We start from the raw sequence: 19670 nt of genomic DNA on the forward strand, positions 1-19670 counted from the left end.
GGATTGCATTACTCTGATGCAGAAGACAAAGTTGCTATTTCAGGTTTTTTGGGTGCACAAAAGTGTTATAGCTTCCTATGATTACAGTTGAACTACCGAAGTCATTTTCAATGGTTTGATAATGTTTTGGTTCTTTTTCTGGAAAATCTTTTTCTGGAATTTATGCAGGATAAGAGAGCTATCTAAAAAAAAAAAAAAAATATATATATATATATATATATATATATATATATATATATATATATATATATATATATATATATATATATATATTATTATTTTTTTTTTTTATTTCATCAAAGGCCCACTCTCCTTGAGTGGCCCAGCCAGAGCCCAGACCTAAATCCTATTGAACATCTCTGGAGAGATCTGAAAATGGCTGTACACTGTTGCTTCCCATCTAACCTGATAGAGCTTGAGAGGTACTGCAAAGAGGAGTGGGCAAAAATTCCCAAAGACAGCTGTGCCAAGCTTGTGGCATCATATTCAAAAAGGCTTGAGGCTGTAATTGATGCCAAAGGAGCATTCAATTCAATTCAGCTTTATTTGTATAGCGCTTTTACAATGTAGATTGTGTCAAAGCAGCTTCACATAAATGGTCATAGTAACTGGAACAGTGTGGTTCAGGTTTTAGTGTTTAAGTTCAGTTCAGTTCAGTTTAGCTCTGTTCAGTGTGATTTAATCATTACTGAGAGTTCAAACACTGAAGAGCAAATTCATCGATGCGTAGCTCTACCAATCCTGAACCATGCGAGGCAGTGGCGACAGCGGAGAGGGAAAAAAAACTTCACCTGATGGGAGTGAAGAAAAAAAACCTTGAGAGAACCAGACTCAGTTGGGCACAACCATTTTAATTTCTCCGCTGGCCAAAAGTCTTGTGCAGAACTTCATTCGCCGTGGTTTATGCTGGAAGATGGCCTCAATGAAGACTCGTCTGTCCCTGGAGCGTCGCTGGAATCAGACTCATGTTCTCCACTCCCCACGACCATCAGCGCAGCAGCAGCTCAGGATATGGCCTGGTCCCGGATATGGAATCCTTGGGATCATCACGTCGCTGGTCTTGGATCCAATCAGTGACTCCGCCTAATCTGAGGACCTCGGGATGAGTATCCCCAGGTGAAAATAGAGAATAAAGAGAATAATTAGCGTAGCTGCTGTTCATAGTGTATATAAGCAAGATGTAGAAGCCAGTGTGGAACCCGCTAGGTGATGCATTGAGTGTATGCTTTACTAAACAGATAGGTCTTTAATCTAGTTTTGAACTGGGAGAGTGTGTCTGAGCCTCGGACATTACCAGGAAGGCTATTCCAGAGTGTAGGAGCCATGAAAGAGAAGGCTCGACCTCCTTTACTTGATTTTGCTATTCTAGGTACTACCAGAAGCCCTGAATTTTGAGATCTTAAGGAGCGAGTTGGTTCGTAGCGAGACAGAAGGTTGGTTAGATAAACAGGAGCTAGATTATTTAGAGCTTTATAGGTGAGAAGTAATATTTTAAATTCAATACGAAATTTAACAGGCAGCCAGTGTAAGGAGGATAAAATTGGGGTTATATGATCATATTTTCTGGACCTGGTCAGAACTCTGGCTGCTGCATTTTGTACTAATTGAAGTTTGTTAATAGAGGATGCTGGGCAGCCAGCAAATAGAGCATTACAGTAATCCAGTCTCGAAGTCATAAAAGCATGGACTAGCTTTTCTGCATCTGAGATGGATAGCATATTTCGTAGTTTAGCGATATTTCTCAGATGAAAGAAGGCAGTTTTTGTGACATGGGATATATGGTTTTTAAAAGTTAGATTGCTGTCTAATATGACACCCAGATCTTTTATAGTAGAGCTAAAGCTAACTTTGTATCCCTCTAATTGTAAATTGAGTTGCGAGATCTGCTGTGTGCAAGATTTAGGCCCAATAAGTAATAATTCTGTTTTGTCTGAGTTTAAGAGAAGAAAATTGTTGGTCATCCAGTCTTTGATGTCTTTGATACACTCAGTTAGTTTAGAAAGTTCAGACGTCTCGTCAGGTTTAGTGGAAATATATAATTGAGTATCATCTGCATAGCAGTGAAAGCTGATCCCATGTCTTCTAATAATGTCTCCCATAGGTAGCATGTAAATTGTAAACAGTAAAGGGCCTAAAACTGATCCTTGAGGCACCCCATACTTTACTGGGCAGATTTGTGAAGGCTGTCCATTAAGATTTACAAACTGGTAGCGGTCAGTTAAGTATGACTTAAACCATTGTAGAGCCTGTCCCTGGACACCTGTAGACTTTAAGCGATTTATGAGGATATTGTGGTCAATGGTATCAAATGCCGCACTAAGATCGAGTAAAACTAATAGCGAGACGCACCCTCGGTCAGCAGCTAAGAGTAAATCGTTGGTTATTTTCACTAAGGCGGTTTCTGTACTGTGGTGAGCCCTGAAACCTGACTGAAACACTTCAAAAATATTGTTCGTCTGCAGATAAGAGCATAATTGAGTGGAAACAACTTTTTCTAGTATTTTAGACATAAATGGAAGATTTGAAATAGGCCTATAGTTAGCTAAGTTGTTGGTGTCTAGTTGCGGTTTCTTAATAATAGGCTTAATAACAGCTAGCTTGTAAGAGTTTGGAACATGGCCTATAGATAAAGAAGAGTTGATAATGTTAAGAAGAGGTTCTCCTATAGCAGGTAACAGCTCTTTCAGTAATTTTGTTGGAATTGAGTCCAGCATACACGTAGCTGGTTTAGAGCTATTTATAATTTTTACTAACTCTTCATGTTCTATGATTTTGAAGCAGTGTAGGTTATTATTATGATTTAATGAAATATTTACAGGATTTGGAGTATAAGCCGGTGCAGAAAGTTTGGCATCTCCTATTTTCTGTCTAAAGCCTTCTATTTTATTACTGAAAAAATTCATGAAGTCATCACTACTAATTTGCGGTGGAGTAGTTTGTTCCAAGGATGACCGATTATTTGCTAATTTAGAGATGGTGTTAAATAAAAATCTAGGATTGTTATGATTATTTTCTGTCAGTTTGCGCAGGTGCTCGGTCCTGGCAGATTTTAGAGCCCTCCTATAGCTGGACATACTGTCTTTGTATGCAATTCTAAAGACCTCTAAATTAGTTTTTTTCCATTTGCGTTCCAGGGCGCGGGTTGCTGTTTTGAGCGCCCGAGTATGACTATTATACCATGGTATAGTTTTAATCTCTCTAGCCTTTTTTAATTTGATGGGTGCCACAGTATTTAGTGTGCTAGTAAAGATGGCATCCATACTGCTGGTTACTACATCAAGATCATTTGAGTTTGCGGGTGCATTACGAAATAGAGAGAGATCAGGTAAGTTATTTATAAATTCATCTTTAGTTGACGGAACAATAGTTCTACTAGGGCGGAGTATTGGAGCGGGTTTGCTGATTTCAGGTAAACACAGCTTATATAGTAAGAGGTAGTGATCTGTAATATCATCACTTTGTGGTATAATGTCTACGTCAATAACCTCGATTCCATAAGACAGAATTAGATCTAATGTATGCTTTAAGCGATGGGTTGGACCCACAACGTTTTGCTTTATCCCAAGTGAGTGTATTAAATCCATAAACGCGAGCCCTAATGTATCATTAGCGTCATCTATGTGGATGTTAAAGTCACCTACAATTAGCATTTTATCAGTTTTGACTAGTAAGTCAGAAATAAAATCAGAAAATTCTTTTAGAAATTTGACATAGGGTCCTGGGGGTCTATATATGGTGATTAAAGCGAGAGATAACATAGGTTTTTGTATAGTATCTGGAAGCTGAACATTAAGCGATAATACTTCAAAGGAGCTAAACATAAGTCCGTTTCTCTGTTTAATATTAAGGAAATCACTAAAGATTGATGCAACTCCACCACCACGACCAGTTTGACGAGCCTCATGTTTATATAAGAATCCTGGAGGAGTTGCTTCATTTAAGCTAATATAGTCATTTTGTTTCAGCCAGGTTTCAGTGAGACAGAGTGCATTAAGATTGTTTTCTGTTATTATTTCATTAATGATAAGTGCTTTAGGTGCAAGTGACCTGATGTTTAGGAGACCAAGTTTTACGAAATTTGTATTTTCACTTTCTACTGGTTTTTCTGGTTTGATTCTTACTAGATTTTTCCTGGAGCACACAGTACGTTTATTTCTTAATCTAATAATATGAGGAACAAACACAGTCTCTATAGGATTCGCCAGATATGCGTTACTGATGTTTAAGTGGGGTGAACAAGAGTCTAGGTGGCTATAGTGTGAATTTTGTGAATTTTTACCTGCTAGTCAGATGGTGCGAAGTAGTCTGGAGATGTTGTCCGACAGGAGTTCAGCTCCGGCTCGACTGGGGTGCAGGCCGTCAGGACGGAAGAGCCTAGGACGCTCCCAGAAAAGATTCCAGTTATTAGCAAAGAGCAATTTCTGTTCTTTACACCATGTTATTAGCCATTCATTCAAAGCTAAAAGTCTACTGAACCTTTCATTTCCTCGGCGGTAGGTAGGAAGCGGCCCAGAAACGATGATCTGCGTGGCGGGCGAGGTGCGTCGAACCGTCTCGATCAGGCTCCTGAAGTCCTTCTTCAGGATCTCCGACTGCCGGAGCCCGGTGTCGTTTGTCCCCACGTGGAGGACAACGGCACCAGGGCTCTCGGCAGCGCCCAGGATGGTTGGAATCTGTGTAGAAATATTTTTCACACGGGCACCAGGAAAGCAGAAAGTACGTACTTTATTACCTTTTGAGGAGGCGGCACGGACGTGACGAACGATCGAGTCACCGATGATGGCCACATCGGGACCCGACTCGCGGAGAGGGGAGAAGCGGTTCTCCGTGGAGATCTCGAACACAGGCGGAGACGTTCTGCCCCGGGATCTGGGAAGCACCTTGCGCGGCTGCACCCAGGCGCCGTGGTAGCCGGGTGTCGGCGTGAACGACGCCTGGCTGAGCCGCGCCCCGGGTGCGCTGGGCCTGGACAGAGAAGGATGCGGGGTTGAGGTAGAGGGAATGATGTGGTTGTAATTTCCACGTACCTTAGGTGATGAGACGGCCTTAGCATTAGGTACGGCGAGAAGCCGTTCCCGTAGCCGCGACCGTCTTACCACCAGCGCGCGGATCTGGGACTCCACTTCTTCAACAAAGTATTGAGCAAAGACTGTGAATACTTAAGTACAGGTGATTTTTCAGGTTTTTTTTTTCTTTTTTTTGTTATTGTCATTATGGCATATTGTGTGTAGAAATTTGAGGAAATAAATTAATTTAAACCATTTTGGAATAAGGCTGTAACATAAAAAAATTGGAAAAAGTGAACCCCTATATGAATACTTTCCAATTGCACTGTACATGTGACCCAATTCCAAGATTTTGCTCTTATTTTACACAGATTGGATCTGTGCTATGACAGAATAAACACACACACACACAAAAAGCATGCATTCGGATATTCAGAGATCAGTTTCAGGCCTCCTTCATATGTGGAAATAAATCAGATATAAATTGGATATGTGGCAATGCGACCATCATGTAAAGAGGCAAATCAGATTTATTTAAGCATTCTGTTTTGTACGTCATTAAACTTGTGACAATGTGGTATTTCTCTGCGGTTTAATGATGTAGAAAGAAGAGCATGTGTGTAAACGCCGATGCAATAAACAACAACAACAGAGGAAACATGGAGGAGAAAAATGGTCAGTTGCCACAATTTGCTCCCACCAGACCTGAGATCTTTTTACACCCACAAATTCCTACTGATACTGGTGATGGCCCTTTCTCTCCTCCACTGCCTCAAAATCATTTTAAAGTTGGGCGAACTTTGCATATTTTGCAGAGCTAAAAGCAAGACAATTTCTTCCATCGTGGCTAGTGTGGCACAGATGCTAGAACCTGGCTTTTACGCATGTGTGACGTTGTAAATTGTATAGCAAGTGTAAAGACATTAATCAAATATGGTCATAATTAAATGAACATTGTAAACGAACAGGCAAGATATAGACAACACATCGTAATTGGACATCAAGACCTGACAGTACGGGGCCTAAAATATCTTAATATTTTTAAAACCTTTTGTATGGCGTAATTAAAACAGGATTGTAATTTTGGGTGAATTAACCCTTTAATTAAAACAGACAAATTCTACACAATTTCTGCTTTTTTATTTAACTCAGTTAAACAAGTTCAATGACAGTTGGTTCCAAAAAGAAATACAAAGTCTGTCCTAACTCGAAAAACAAAAACAAATTGAAAAAAAAAACATAAATAAAATAATAAATCCAATATTTAGTCACAATCTAGCAAGAAACAAGAAATGTGCAAGCATTTTTTAAAAGGTCAGTCAGTCTGGACAACAGGAACCCAGAATGTTTACTGTTGGTTTTTCAACACAATAAAAGACTGTTTAAATACATCAATCGTTAAAACTTTAATAATTTTGCACCCAGAATGTTTTCCTAATGTTTATTATGCATGTAATGTTATTTAGCATCATAAAGATCAAAATCAAAGCTTTAATTTCAGGTTGGTTTAATATTAATTCAGTCGCTTTCAGATAAGTGGAGAACTGAAAAGTCAGGATAAAAAGGTCAACAACAGCCACAATAACAGCCGATTCATTGATTCGATGATGATTAGCTCATGTTTACAGCTCAGCAATACAGAGGGTCAATTTCAGACTGTGTGGACTGTTTGTAGGGAAATAGGGAACTTACTGCTTATCTCAGGTTTAGTCAATGTGAAGGAACACCATCCCACTAATGACTGCTCAAATCAATGCTATATCCTTAACAACAGAGCAGAACAAAGCACTGCCTCAACACGTTCTGATAGATCTAACTGGCATCTCGGAGCTCATCTGAGGGTAATCCATAAAGATGTGTGTAGGTGGCAGAATTAAACTATATTAATTAGGGGGAAGTTAATTGTTTGCTGTCTCCAGTCTTGCTAGTACTAGCGAATAATGCATTTGTTTCGTATTTCAGCCTCTTGCATCTCCTTTATTATAGCTAAAGATAATAAAGCTTTAATTTTAATAAAGCTCTAAATTTAACCTTTATATAAGCTAAATTTAGATCAAATGTGAGACTCACTGGTCACCAAATATATTCATCTCTAGTCTCACTTGCACACAGCAGCATAACTGGAATTGTGTTTGATGTAGCATTGTAAATTAATGTTACAGAGGCAGTTCATGCAAGAATAAACAGGTCAGATTTCACTGGTGCGAAGGCAACACAGGCTCATTGGAATTACATGCTCCAGCCTATTTTGTAAAACCTTTGCAAAACATACTTAAACATGCATTTGACTGCAGTTTATAGGTAAAGAGAATAGTAAGGGGCAGTGTGAATGCAATGTTCCCTCATTTTACATGGATTAATAAAGGATTATTTTTGTGCAGTTGTTGCAAAAGACCAAATAAATACCATAAAACAACTTAACAGTGTCTGTAATTATTAATCAAAGACATTTGAACAAATATGAATATGAACAAAATAGATCTTTTGCAGTTATAAGCCTCGATTTCTATTTAATTTTGAGTTTTAAATTTTGAAATAAAATAGCATTTTAGTGACATTTTAAGCATATGTTTTAGCTGGATTAGCTTGTTGGGTGGTTGTCATAACCACAGTTTTGATGTACCAAAAACATTTGCTAAATATTTACAATAAAGAAATATTAAAAAATACTTTTAATTTTTATTTTTAGTTCTTTTTTTATTTAAAAAATTAAATAAAATTTTTAATTTACAACTTTATCATATCTTATATCATTAGAAAAAACAGGAATCTGTTAAAAATTTAAATTAAAAACTGTAGCCAATTGTCATTTATTAGTCAAATAACAAACTGGCCAGCACATTAAACTTTCCTAAGTCAGATTTAAGCCCTTTGAATATTACAAAATGAAAACAAAATAATAATAATAATAATAATAATAATAATAATAATAGCAATAATAATGTAGAACTTTACAATTTTTCTAGCATTTCTTGTAAAAAGTACACTGTAAAAAAATCTGTTATTTTACAATTTATTTCCGGCAGCTGGGTTGCTGTGAATAAAAAAGTCAAATAAAGACGATTTAAATTAAAAATTAAGTTAACATGACTTCAAAAGGGCTGGCAGTGGCACAGTAGGTAGTGCTGTCGCCTCACAGCAAGAAGGTCGCTGGGTCGAACCTCGGCTCTGTTGGCGTTTCTTTGTGGAGTTTGCATGTTCTCCTGCCTTCGCGTGGGTTTCCTCCGGGTGCTCCGGTTTCCCCCACAGTCCAAAGACATGCGGTTGGTGAATTGGGTAGGCTAAATTGTCCGTAGTGTATGAGTGTGTGTGTGTGTGTGTGTATGAATGTGTGTGGATGTTTCCCAGAGATGGGTTGTGGCTGGAAGGACATCCGCTGCGTAAAAACTTGCTGGATAAGTTGGTGGTTCATTCCGCTGTGGCGACCCTGGATTAATAAAGGGACTAAGCCGACAAGAAAATAAATGAATGAATGACTTCAAAAGGGGATGTTGATAGCAGACTGACAGTACTTTTTGTTGGAGTATTATATTATGATAATACATAGTATTTTCCAGTGTTGTTTGTTAAAAAGACTAATAAAATTTTTATTTAAAAAGCTACTTTCTCTAAATATATTTATCTATTTATTTTAAATGTATTTGCCATTCAATATCAACATCATTAAATGCCATAAAACTACTAGATGATGTAGAACTACTAGTTTTGTTGTAGTTTTTGTTGCGTATATTCATTTTTGTTTTACCCTAATTTGAGGTAAACAAAAAATTGTAATTAAGTTATTTTGCTAACATTACTTTTATGTTATTTGAAACAGATATTTTAGATATCAGATGTATTACTTAGTCTTATCAACATTGAGGAAATTGTCTGTTTTCATTGAGATATTGTTTTAAAATGTTACTTTTTAAAGGGGATGTACTCATTTTAACTCAGTATTTTAATTCATTCCATCTAGTATTAATTAATCTGTGCTGTTTTTCTATTGGAATTTTTAATTTAGAATGGCTGCCATGTGACACTAGTGACATACAGAGTTTCCCAAATAGCAACAGTCTCGCCTTGGTGATTTTATGCTTTTTGTTTATGGCAAGTGTCTGTAAATCTCTCTCGGGAAAAAACGTAAAATAATTTTTTTTTTTATAATGTACATTTGAAAATTAATGAATAACAACAATATGGGCCACGTCATTTTTGTTTCAAGAATAAGGTCCAATATTTCAAATAGAAGTTACTTTTAAAATGTAAAACAACAATACAGTAGGTCAGTAGTGAAAAATGACTTCACTTACACCCGCTTATGTTTGTGGTATGTATGTTTGAGGTATGTTTTTTTTTTGCACAGCTGGATGTTGGACTGAAAAATAATAGTTTTATTGAACAAAACCAATAGCTGAAGTCCCGCTGACATACAGCCAACAGAGTACTTAGCTTAGTCTTAAAGCCTTTTCCGATGAGTTTCAGTAATAGCATGCAGTCAAAAAAGGAAAAATGAGCTCATGTATGGGAGCAATTCTGGACCTTTGTAAGCGTGGGCTACTATTGTGGATGTGCACAAGAAGGATGTGTATCTGAAAATTATTACAAAATGTACCCTACGAGGCAACGCAGTGGCACAGTAGTGCTGTCACCTCATAGCAAGAAGGTCACTGTTCCGAGCCTCGGCTGGGTCAGTTGGCATTTTTGTGTGAAGTTTGCATGTTCTCCCCGTGTTCGCGTGGGTTTCCTGCTGGTGCTCTGGTTTCCCCCACACTCCAAAGACATGCGGTAAAGGTAAATTGGGTAGGCTAAATTGTTCGTATAGTGTATGAGTTCGTAGTGTATGAGCGCAAAGTTGGAAAACAGCAAGTCAATTCTTATTAGTTTTGAAGACTCCACATTCAGCCGTGATCTTTATTTATTTTTAATATACGTGAGTGCCAGAAAGTTGTCCGAATTTTTAATATGGACCCCCCCCCCCCCCACCCCTCCCACCAAAAAAAAAATAATAAATCTGCTGAAACTCTGCTAGTGCTTTGTCATTAATCTAATGTAACCGCAGGAGTCACAATCCAATAAAAAAAATATGAAAGGCTGATGCCTTTTTTCTTTTTTTTTTTTTTTTTTTGCATGTTTTTGTTTTTATATGTAACAATTAACTAATATTATTGCCTTGGAAATCATCAAGAGACAGACCACCCGTCATTGTCATGCAAACCCCTAAGGCATTTCGTCACCTTAGAATTATAAGGTTCTATCTGACTTTTTTGTTAAAATTGAGATATTGACATATTCCTATTAAATGACAACTTATTTACATTATGGGGTGTTTTCTATAAGTTGTTTACATTTTAAGACTTTTTGTTTAAAAACAAATGTTACACACATACTGTTTGCTAGATAGAATACAAAACTTTGAAGCTCAATATTCTTATTCTTATAATTATAAGGTGACGATTTGCAAAAATGTAGATAGCGCTCTCTAGTGGAGTTGTTATCTGGAATTTGCAACAAAACTCACCCAGAGCAACATATTTTTGCAAGAGCTGAGATACATATTTCCAGTGTGTTGAGGCTATGCAAAGAAGTGCTCTTGAGAAAAAAAAGACAATATTAAATTGTTAAAAAAAAAAAAAACATATAGGAGAAGCTTCACGGCACATCAGGTGTGATGAAAGTCTATGAGAATATATTGATACCAGATCCTCTTATTTTGGAAAGGCTTTGATCTGGCATATATAAATTCCTTTATCCTCTTTGAGAGATTAAAAGATGTTGCATGTGAAACAAATAATGTACCGTTTTAACAACAGCACTATCAACACAGTTTTCTTTTTCAGAACTGATGACAACTACTGAAATCTATTACTGCTTATGCATTTCCCTGCAGACTACTGCAAAGATCTTGTGAAGATATATCGGAATTATAGGCTGTTTGTAAAATTACAGACATTTAGACAGTCTTATTATGTATCCTTCAGTTTAATTACACAAAGTGAAATAGTCTCGAAATGATGAATCATTATTATCTGAAAGATCCATCTATTCAAATATCAATTGTAGTCTAATAATAGGCAAGAACTGAACAGTATTTCAGGAAAATAGCAACCTCCACATTGGAAATGTGAATTTAAAAATAAAATAAAGACAACAAGATTGGGAGACTGAGGACGATTGTAACATTTTTCACATTCCTCTCTATTTCTTTGAAAAACATTTTTAAATAAATAAATTCTAGCTCCCTCTACGTGCCACATTTTAAGAAAAGATTAGAAGACATGAAAATAAACTGTTGCTTCCAACAACAGAATGAAGGCTGAAGGTCTTGATAAACCTCAATGCAGCAAAAATAAATAAATAAATCCTCCAGTCAGGAAATGTGCAGCTCAGATTGATGAAACATGTTCTTCCTCTAGGTGACTAATAAATTACTTCGTAATTGCTTCTGGAACCCCTTTTTCACAATGCAAAACAGGCATTAAAATGTAATGACCCTCAACACCATAGATTCAGTAATCCGGCTCTTGTGGGTAGAAGCTCTGAACTCAGTGTGCAAATTACTGTACCCATTAAAATCTCAGAATCCTTATAATCGTTTTAATTGCCATGAGTAATGACTCAATCCAGACCACAGTTATAAACCACAACTATAAGTGTTAGTAACATTTGTGTAGCCGACTAAATATTACAAACTTGTTTTTAAATTGACAGACAGAGATTTTGGTATTTTGATGGCATATTTTTTTAAACACTAAGCTGCGTAACGCTTCATTCCTTCCCTTAAATAGATTTAAAAGTTAAAGACTGGGGTCAAACCGTATTAAGGAATGCAGTTGGAGGAAATAAGTAACTATTTCTCTTCTCATACCATCTCTGTCTAGCAAACAGTACATTCTTACTTACATGCATTCTTGAGTAACATGTCCGATTTAACTCATAAACTGTTATCACTAGAGCTCGCAATGATAGAGACATGCTTATATAATGTTATTCAAGTCTGCATGACTGGAAAAAGAGAACATTGAAAGAGTTTTTTTTAGCATCTTGTGCTAGTATATATTGACGTTGAATTATTGAACATTATGTTGTCAAGACATTTCTGTTTAAAGTGTGTGTGGGTTGGTGTCTCATGAGATTCCTTTAGAAATCTATGTGGGTTGCTTTCATGTACCAACTAAATCCAATGCACGCTTTTCTTACTACAAAGTCAACAGCTGAACAACTCTCACGTGTATATTTCTGTAATGGCAAATAGTGTGCAAGCATGTCAGAATAAGGTATTTTAAGGTGCACAAGGTTATTTCAGTGAACAGAAACAGTTCATTTATGACACCATTTCTAACTAGTAAGCGCACTTGAAAACATTGGTTTCATTGGAGATCAATAGGCCTAAAGAGGAACTGCCTTCACCTCTTCACCATCTTTGAAGAAACAGCTTTGATTACAATATTGCCTCTCAAATGGCACCATTTGTTGCCTAATCGTTTGACTCTTATATGCCTTAAATGTTTTATTCTCTGCATTAAGGTGTTGAAAATGCAGTTGTAGGGCTCTGTGGATTAAGCATAATAATCAGCATAATCTGCTTTATTTACTTTTAGGATATATGTAGGAAAAATTGCCTTTTTTTTAAAGAAAAAGTGTCTTGTTTTACAATATAAATAATAATAATACATATAGATATACAAGTATGCCTTAGCAATCATGCACTGATACTATTCACCACACAAAAAATTATCAGGAAAACATAAATCCTCTCATTTATGACCAGGTTTTTGTTTTTAAATCAATGACCTTCTCTGTCTGATTAAGATATGATACAAAGTTGGTCTCAGACCAGACAAGAAGCACTGCATTAAATTCCATTGTTTAATGTCATGACTTTGCGGATAAGCTACCTTTCATCTTGTTTTAGGTTTGAACAGCTAAATTGACACTTACATCTATATAACGGTTAATATTTGAATGAATTTACATTATCGTTGCTGAAAAAACAACCTTCTGAAGTTGAAAATAGTCACAACAACCTTTAACTGCAAGTTTATTGGTGGCTGAAAAACACTTACTGTGCATACCCCTTTTCAGTGAATGGCCAATGGGGTATATGCACATGGATTTTTAAATTCAGTCATACGGCCCCAGGGCTTCCAGTGAATTGTCACCTGAAGATCTGATTTCTTTAAAAAACAGAGATTATCACTGCCTGGCTGAGATACAATACACTCAGAAATTAAGGTGCACAAGCTGTCACTGGGGTGGTACTTTTTAACAGATACAAATTTGAAAGGTAAATGAAAGGATCATATTAACACCACAAGGGTACAGTACCTAAACGCTACAAAAGTGTTCCTCTTAAGATTTTTAGGTACTAATATATACTTTGAGGTACCAATATAGACCCTTTAAGTACAAATGTGTACCTTTTAAAAAGGTACCAACCAGTGACAGTTCGCAAACCTTCATTTCTGAGAGTGTATAAAAGGGGGTTTTAGACCAAACAAGAAGCACTGCATTAAATTCTATTTCTCTGCACCATGTCTTTAAAATATGGAATTTAATTTTACCCCAGTATTTTCAATATAGTATTTGTGTCTTTTGTCTCTTTTTATGCTTTAACACCTAAATAATGCTTAAGTCTGTTTAACTAGTTGTAATTTTATTAAATTACAACATCGATACTGTAAAAGGAACCTTATAAAATTGAAAATAGTCACATCCTTTCACTGAAAGTTCAACAATGGCTGAAAACACTAGCTGTGCATACACCATTCTACATGTTGAATCAGGACAACTAGATTCCACGTTAACCTGATGAGAGTCAACCAGTGGAGTACATTAAACCAACTGATGAAGCCCAACTGTCAGCTTAATGTGTCCCTTCTAAATATGCACACAGCATGGTGTACTCTGTAATACATGTGTGCAAAATAATCATATAAAGGAACCTAAAAGTACTAAAAAATATTTCCTAAAAATGTACCACAGTCAAATCTCTATAGCCATTATTTCAGAGGTTCAGGTAATCAAAGCCAAAAGTCTGCTAACAAAACAGATGATATTTGACACTATATTTGCATATGTGACATCATGTTATTTTGGGATCTAAGTATGCTGCACAAAAACATCAGACCTAATGTCTATTCATGAAGGGTGTCACCTTCCATACAGATGTGAATTGAAGGCTGAGTCCACTAGGTGGTACTGCACATGTGGTAATCTTGTCTATACTTTGTAAACTATGCAAAACTGAGAAGGAATGCTTGAAAAATGTATACACAGGCCTTAAGAGTCACTTTACTTGAATTTTAGTCTTTTGTGTTATGAAAAACTAGCCACATCATGCACACTCAAAAATGCAAGCCTTTTCAGAATATCCTGCTAAATAAAAATTTGGCTGGTTGAAATGGAAGCACTACAGCAATAACATTTAGCCAATGAAGAAGTCACTTTCTCTCATTGTGATTGCTGGTTCACCGATATGTTGTTTTCATTAAACAACATGAAAACATGATACATGAAATCAAAAATTGTGGTAGGGCCACATTTCCTTAGGTATAAGAGTTTTTTTTATTTCTTTTCAGTTTTGCCATTTTGTTCTAAATATTATAGCACATTTGTGTATTTCTTTTTGTGGTCAAAATTATTGGCACCCTTGATAAATATGAGCAAAGAAAGTGGAATTTCCTTAAGTTAAAAATAAATACCTATTAAAAAAAAAAAAAAAAAAAAAAAATATATATATATATATATATATATATATATATATATATATATATATATATATATATATATATATATATATATATATATATTTTTTTTTTTATATATATATAACTATCATTTAATTGAAGCATAACAGAAATGTGCTAGAATTTATTGTGAGTGGGGCAGAAAGTAATCCTCTTAGACATTGTCAGATTGTTCTACAAGTGTAAAATTAACATGTGGAGTGGTGTGATATGAGGCTGTAATATCACTCCAGTCCCTAACCCCAACCTTAGAACCATTCAAATACAGTGTTGGTAGCATAATCTGACAAGTAGTTAATGCCAGGACGCTTGCCTGTGCCCTACCAGTATAATAAGAACTAAACAACCCAGGGGTTTAAAAAACAACTCTCTATCTTGCTTTGGTTATCTTGACAGACCAACTGATTAGATTAATATTTTTAGACATGACACATATTAATAAAAAGTTGCTATTCTGTTCAGACAGACTTGACATTCATTCGTTTTTCACTAAGCAATCTGATCATGACGTGTACTCGAGCGCTCTTAGTATTACGGTAAACAGAGCTGCGCTCATATTCTGAATGAGGGATATTACGGCAAAGTTATAGATCCGTCGGAGACTTGGTTGTTTGCAAACCCAAAGAGCACTGCAATGTAAATTTATCAAGAGAATAATCGGACGACATACCGAACATTGCGCAGCGGAGACACAGAAAACCTCAGAAGCTTCTTTCAACTATACTGGTGAGGAAATAGTATTTTTTTTATTCTTATTAAGTAATATCTTTGTGCGGTCGCTACACCTATCCATCTCACATAGTTATACACAGGAGTACTGGTTACTCTCCTTTGAATTATACCCAGGCAAACGTGGTAGCGAAAGGGACGCGGACATGATGCAGGGATGATAAAAGTGCCTTCTCGTGCGTTATTAAGTTTATTTTAATGCCCACGAGGGAAACCCGCGTTCATTGTTGATCAACATGTGTTGTATGAAGTACATGGAGTATTCAAACAGCTTGGAGAGAACTGAAGGTATGCGCGCTCGAGCACGCGACAACTTACTACTCACCAAACGGATATTGGATTGACAGTTTTAACATTTGTTTTAAAAGTACATTCTTAAAAGCGCAGGGTTGGATTGGTAAGACTTGTAATATTTTACTTACCGAGTTGCTTGAATCACTTTTCTGCTTTCGCGCGGATTTTTATCTTCAGGTTGGTTATTCTGTGAAACAGGTGCTTTTCCATACAAAAAATAGACTTAAATTCTAAATGTGAACAATTCCACGAATTGCTGCCACCCTGAAAGAACCCGTTTTTAAAAATTATAGCGATTACAGGCTTGGCATGGAAGTGAAAGTCGTTTTACTTTGATACAGTTAATGCTAAGAGCTTTAATTTAATAAAGCGACGGTTGTAACTATTGTTTTATTTTATTCGTTCATTCGTTCATTTTCTTTTCGGCTTAGTCCCTTTATTAATCTGGGGTCGCCACAGCGGAATGAACTGCCGACTTATCATATGTTTTGCGCAGCGGATGCCCTTCCAGCTGCAACTCATCTCTGAGAAACTTTTTTAATTTTACTTTTAATATATTATACATTACATGGTATATGTGGTGCATTTTTGACACATTTTCAACTTCTAAATTGGAAATTATGTACATTTTAATCAAATTTATTTTTAATCATAATATTATTTCATTTATTGATGTATTAATTGTATCTGTGTATGAAGAATTGTTTTATAATAACATACAAATAATTAAGATTTCTATGTTTTAAATCGTCTTTATAATTGTGTCCAAGAGCAACACAGTGTGCATGTTTGTTGAGTCAAATCTGTTGATGATTACTGGGAGAAAGCAGAGAGATTAATAATGATATTATGTCTACACTTGATTAGTTGTTGGATCACTGCAGCATTTAGGTCCGTTGCACTACACTGTTTACTCTCGGAAATGTTTTTATAATGTGCTGCCAGATTTTGAGCACTGAGAGCTGATTTCTACATTGCAATCATAAAATCATGACTTTAAATACTTTTTTATGCAAGATTTAAAGAATTTATGCAAGAAAAAAAAACTAAAAAAACAAACACATACAGTAATTGTCAGCTTAGACACTGAACCTTTTCTTCCAATATTTGAGCTTTGTTGTTTTTTCACGTATTTGCTCTCAGTAGTCTTGCTGTAATTATCTTCTTGGCTTTGTGAATGTGTTCTTGGAAGTCTCCTCTTGCTGTCTAGCATGCTTTGTTTAAGGTTAGAGAGTAATTGTTGCTTACAGTTTATGTAAAACAACATGGGCAAGGACAGGTGCAAGGAAATGTTTTCTTAATGTCCGACTGTTTTATGTCTTCATTTCCTGTCAATTTCACACCTTTGAAACAGTGCCCTCAGTTTTTTTGTCTGTGTGTTTGGTTTGCCACATAATATCTCACCTCAAATAACCAACACTGAGGTGATACTTCAAGCAGCTGATGCAGATGAGTATTTTAAATTTGCTTTGCCAGTTTTATGATACAAACTGATCCAAAGTCCATACTAGTTATTGAGCTTCATTTTTTATTAAAGCAAGAAACTGAAGGTGAATAGGGTAAAAGCTAATAGTCATTGTCACATTTCTGCAGTTGTTGCATAATTAATAAATTTTTTTTGTATTACAAGTTTTCTAAATTGTATGTTTTAATATGCAAATAAAAAATATTATGAAATATTAGCTAATTTGCATAGTCATCTAGCTAAAAAAACACACACAAGCTGCCCCTGTGGGCGCTACCTTTTTAAAAGCTACTTGCTTTTAAAAAATGGGTCCATATTGTTGTTTTTAAAGGTACATATTATTTCAAAAGGTAGACTATTGTACCGTTTAAGTGCTACTATGATTTTTTTTAAAGGTAATATCAATAAGGACTCTTTGAGGCAGGCTTACACAATGCAATTTTTGTGCAAGCAGCTCACAAGTTCCTCCTATGGGCATTTATAAATTTGCCAAAAAATGTTTGGAAGTTGTTAGGTTGTGGATGAACAAGCTGATCTGTTTAAAATTGACCAATTAGAGGGATGAACTTACTGAAAAACGAGCGCTGTATGATGTTTTATGCATGACAGGGCCATCAAAGATTGTGTCGTACATCACTTTATACAACAGTTCTGTCTGGTTCTCAATCTGATTGGCTGATAGCCGTGCAATACTCTGCAATATCAGAAGTCGTACAGCCTTCTCACCCTTCTGTATTATCCGCCCACATAGAGTGACAGCGGATCAGTAAACTCACTACAGTTTGACAAATAATGCAGCTGTTGGACAACATAATGCACTTTTGAGGCTTTTTTAGGCAAGAATGTAGTTGTTTAGATTGCAACTATGCTCTTTATTTATAAGGATAGTGTCTATTTTAAAATATTTTACATTTTTTAGATACAGCGCTTCGGCATCTAGCAGCCTGTTATGCTGAGTAGAGCATAGGCGGTTAATGATGTCCATTCACAAGATGGTGACAAAGATCACACAACCAGCCTTTAGAGGAGAAAAGATTGGCATATTTTTAATCTACAGCTAATCATATTATTATAAATCTGGTAAGTGATGTTCTAAGTCGATCTCTCTCTTTGTATGTTGTAGTGCTGTATTTATACCATAGTAATTGTAGTGTATTAAGTGTGAGATGGGACTCGCATATCAAGAATGTATGTGTTTTGTGTTGGCCACTCTTTGTATTACTCTGAGTTACGTTTTAGTTGGCCATCTGTTTGTTTTTAATGAGTCTTGTTTTTTTTTTACTGCAGACTAGTTCAGTAAACAGAAAGAAAGAAGAAATGCCCGCATATGTTTAGCGTTTTCCTTATCACAAACAAAACGGTAATCTGGTTGTGTTTGCACTGCTTTGGCCTTTTTATTTTGTGGCAAATTATTGTGATCTTCTGATTGCAACAGAAAAAAAAAATACTGGGAAATGATTGCATTTCATGCTGTTCGGCCTTATAATTGTAAGCAAAATCACCTGTTTCATCATCACTTTAAATAATATGCTAGAGAATCATTCAAATACTAGCTCTAAAGTGACGTTGGTGATTTAGTCACAGCTTCTGCTGTTCTGACATCAGTCGTAGTGAATGAATGGCGGAAGAAAGTTGTTCCTCACACAAAAGGATTTTTAGGCTCTCCGTGTTAGATTTTCTTTTTAATGTACTCTATTTTTCCATCAAACTGTTGTATAAATGCAATATAACACTCGTAGCAGTGTGATATTGCTGTATACCATCACTGGTGGGACACTAATGCACTTAATTGTTTAATAACTTTTGATCCGCTGATCCGATCCATACAATTCAAAGATTGGCATAAAGAAGAGAATCTCAGCTTTCCAGTGTTGTCATAACATTCGCGGACTTTCAGAGGCTCCGGAATCAGTGCGGTTACGTCATCAAAATTTGACAACGCTGATTTGACAAAGAAACGCTCGTCACGGTGTCTCCTGACAAACCAGACATGATACATTGATGCATTATCCCTCCTCCATGCCCAGATTGGTTCAAACTCGCTATATCACAACCAATAAGCATAGGTTTCGCTTTTGTTTGTGGACCAACATGAGCTTTTTGAACAACACGGAATGAGAGATAGGCATACATTTATGCGCGGCAAAAAAAAAAAAAAGTTTTGCATGAAATAATTCTCATACTAAGTACTTTTGCATGCACAGCAGCACAGAAACATGACAAAACAGTGACACAGCAAAGACGAACTGCTGCTCTTGCTGTTTTCAAAAGACACAAATGAAGGTGCAGCTGTTTGTCTGCATTGCAGACAACCATATCCAAATCCATATCCACAGACAACCATATCCATGCTGCCACATAAAACCTAAGGATGTTCCATATTGAATCTAGTTTCGTTATGTAACTATTTATAGTATAGTAAATATTTATATCTATTTTTTACTGAGG

General features: G+C 36.0%; 2 protein-coding genes across 5 annotated transcripts in view; one reads left to right on the top strand and one right to left on the bottom strand.

Moving 5' to 3' along the window:
• Positions 1-510: 510 nt before the first annotated feature.
• On the bottom strand, positions 511-10191 carry LOC141378816 (uncharacterized). The gene is made up of 3 exons (XM_073930303.1): positions 10158-10191; positions 4477-5125; positions 511-4374 (listed from the first exon to the last, which is right to left on the bottom strand). The coding sequence occupies exons 1-3, from the start codon at positions 10189-10191 to the stop codon at positions 4287-4289; spliced, it is 771 nt and encodes a 256-aa protein (XP_073786404.1). The 3' UTR covers positions 511-4286.
• Positions 10192-15314: 5123 nt separating this feature from the next.
• The window catches only part of tp53i11b (tumor protein p53 inducible protein 11b), a 131021-nt gene continuing 126665 nt past the window's right edge, over positions 15315-19670 (top strand). Inside the window, exon 1 of one of the 4 annotated variants that reach the window (XM_073929151.1) lies at positions 15315-15460. The gene's annotated coding sequence lies outside the window, so the exon portion shown is untranslated. 4 annotated transcript variants of the gene reach the window in all.

Source organism: Danio rerio, chromosome 18, assembly GCF_049306965.1.
Source record: "Danio rerio strain Tuebingen ecotype United States chromosome 18, GRCz12tu, whole genome shotgun sequence".
NCBI lineage: Eukaryota > Metazoa > Chordata > Actinopteri > Cypriniformes > Danionidae > Danio > Danio rerio.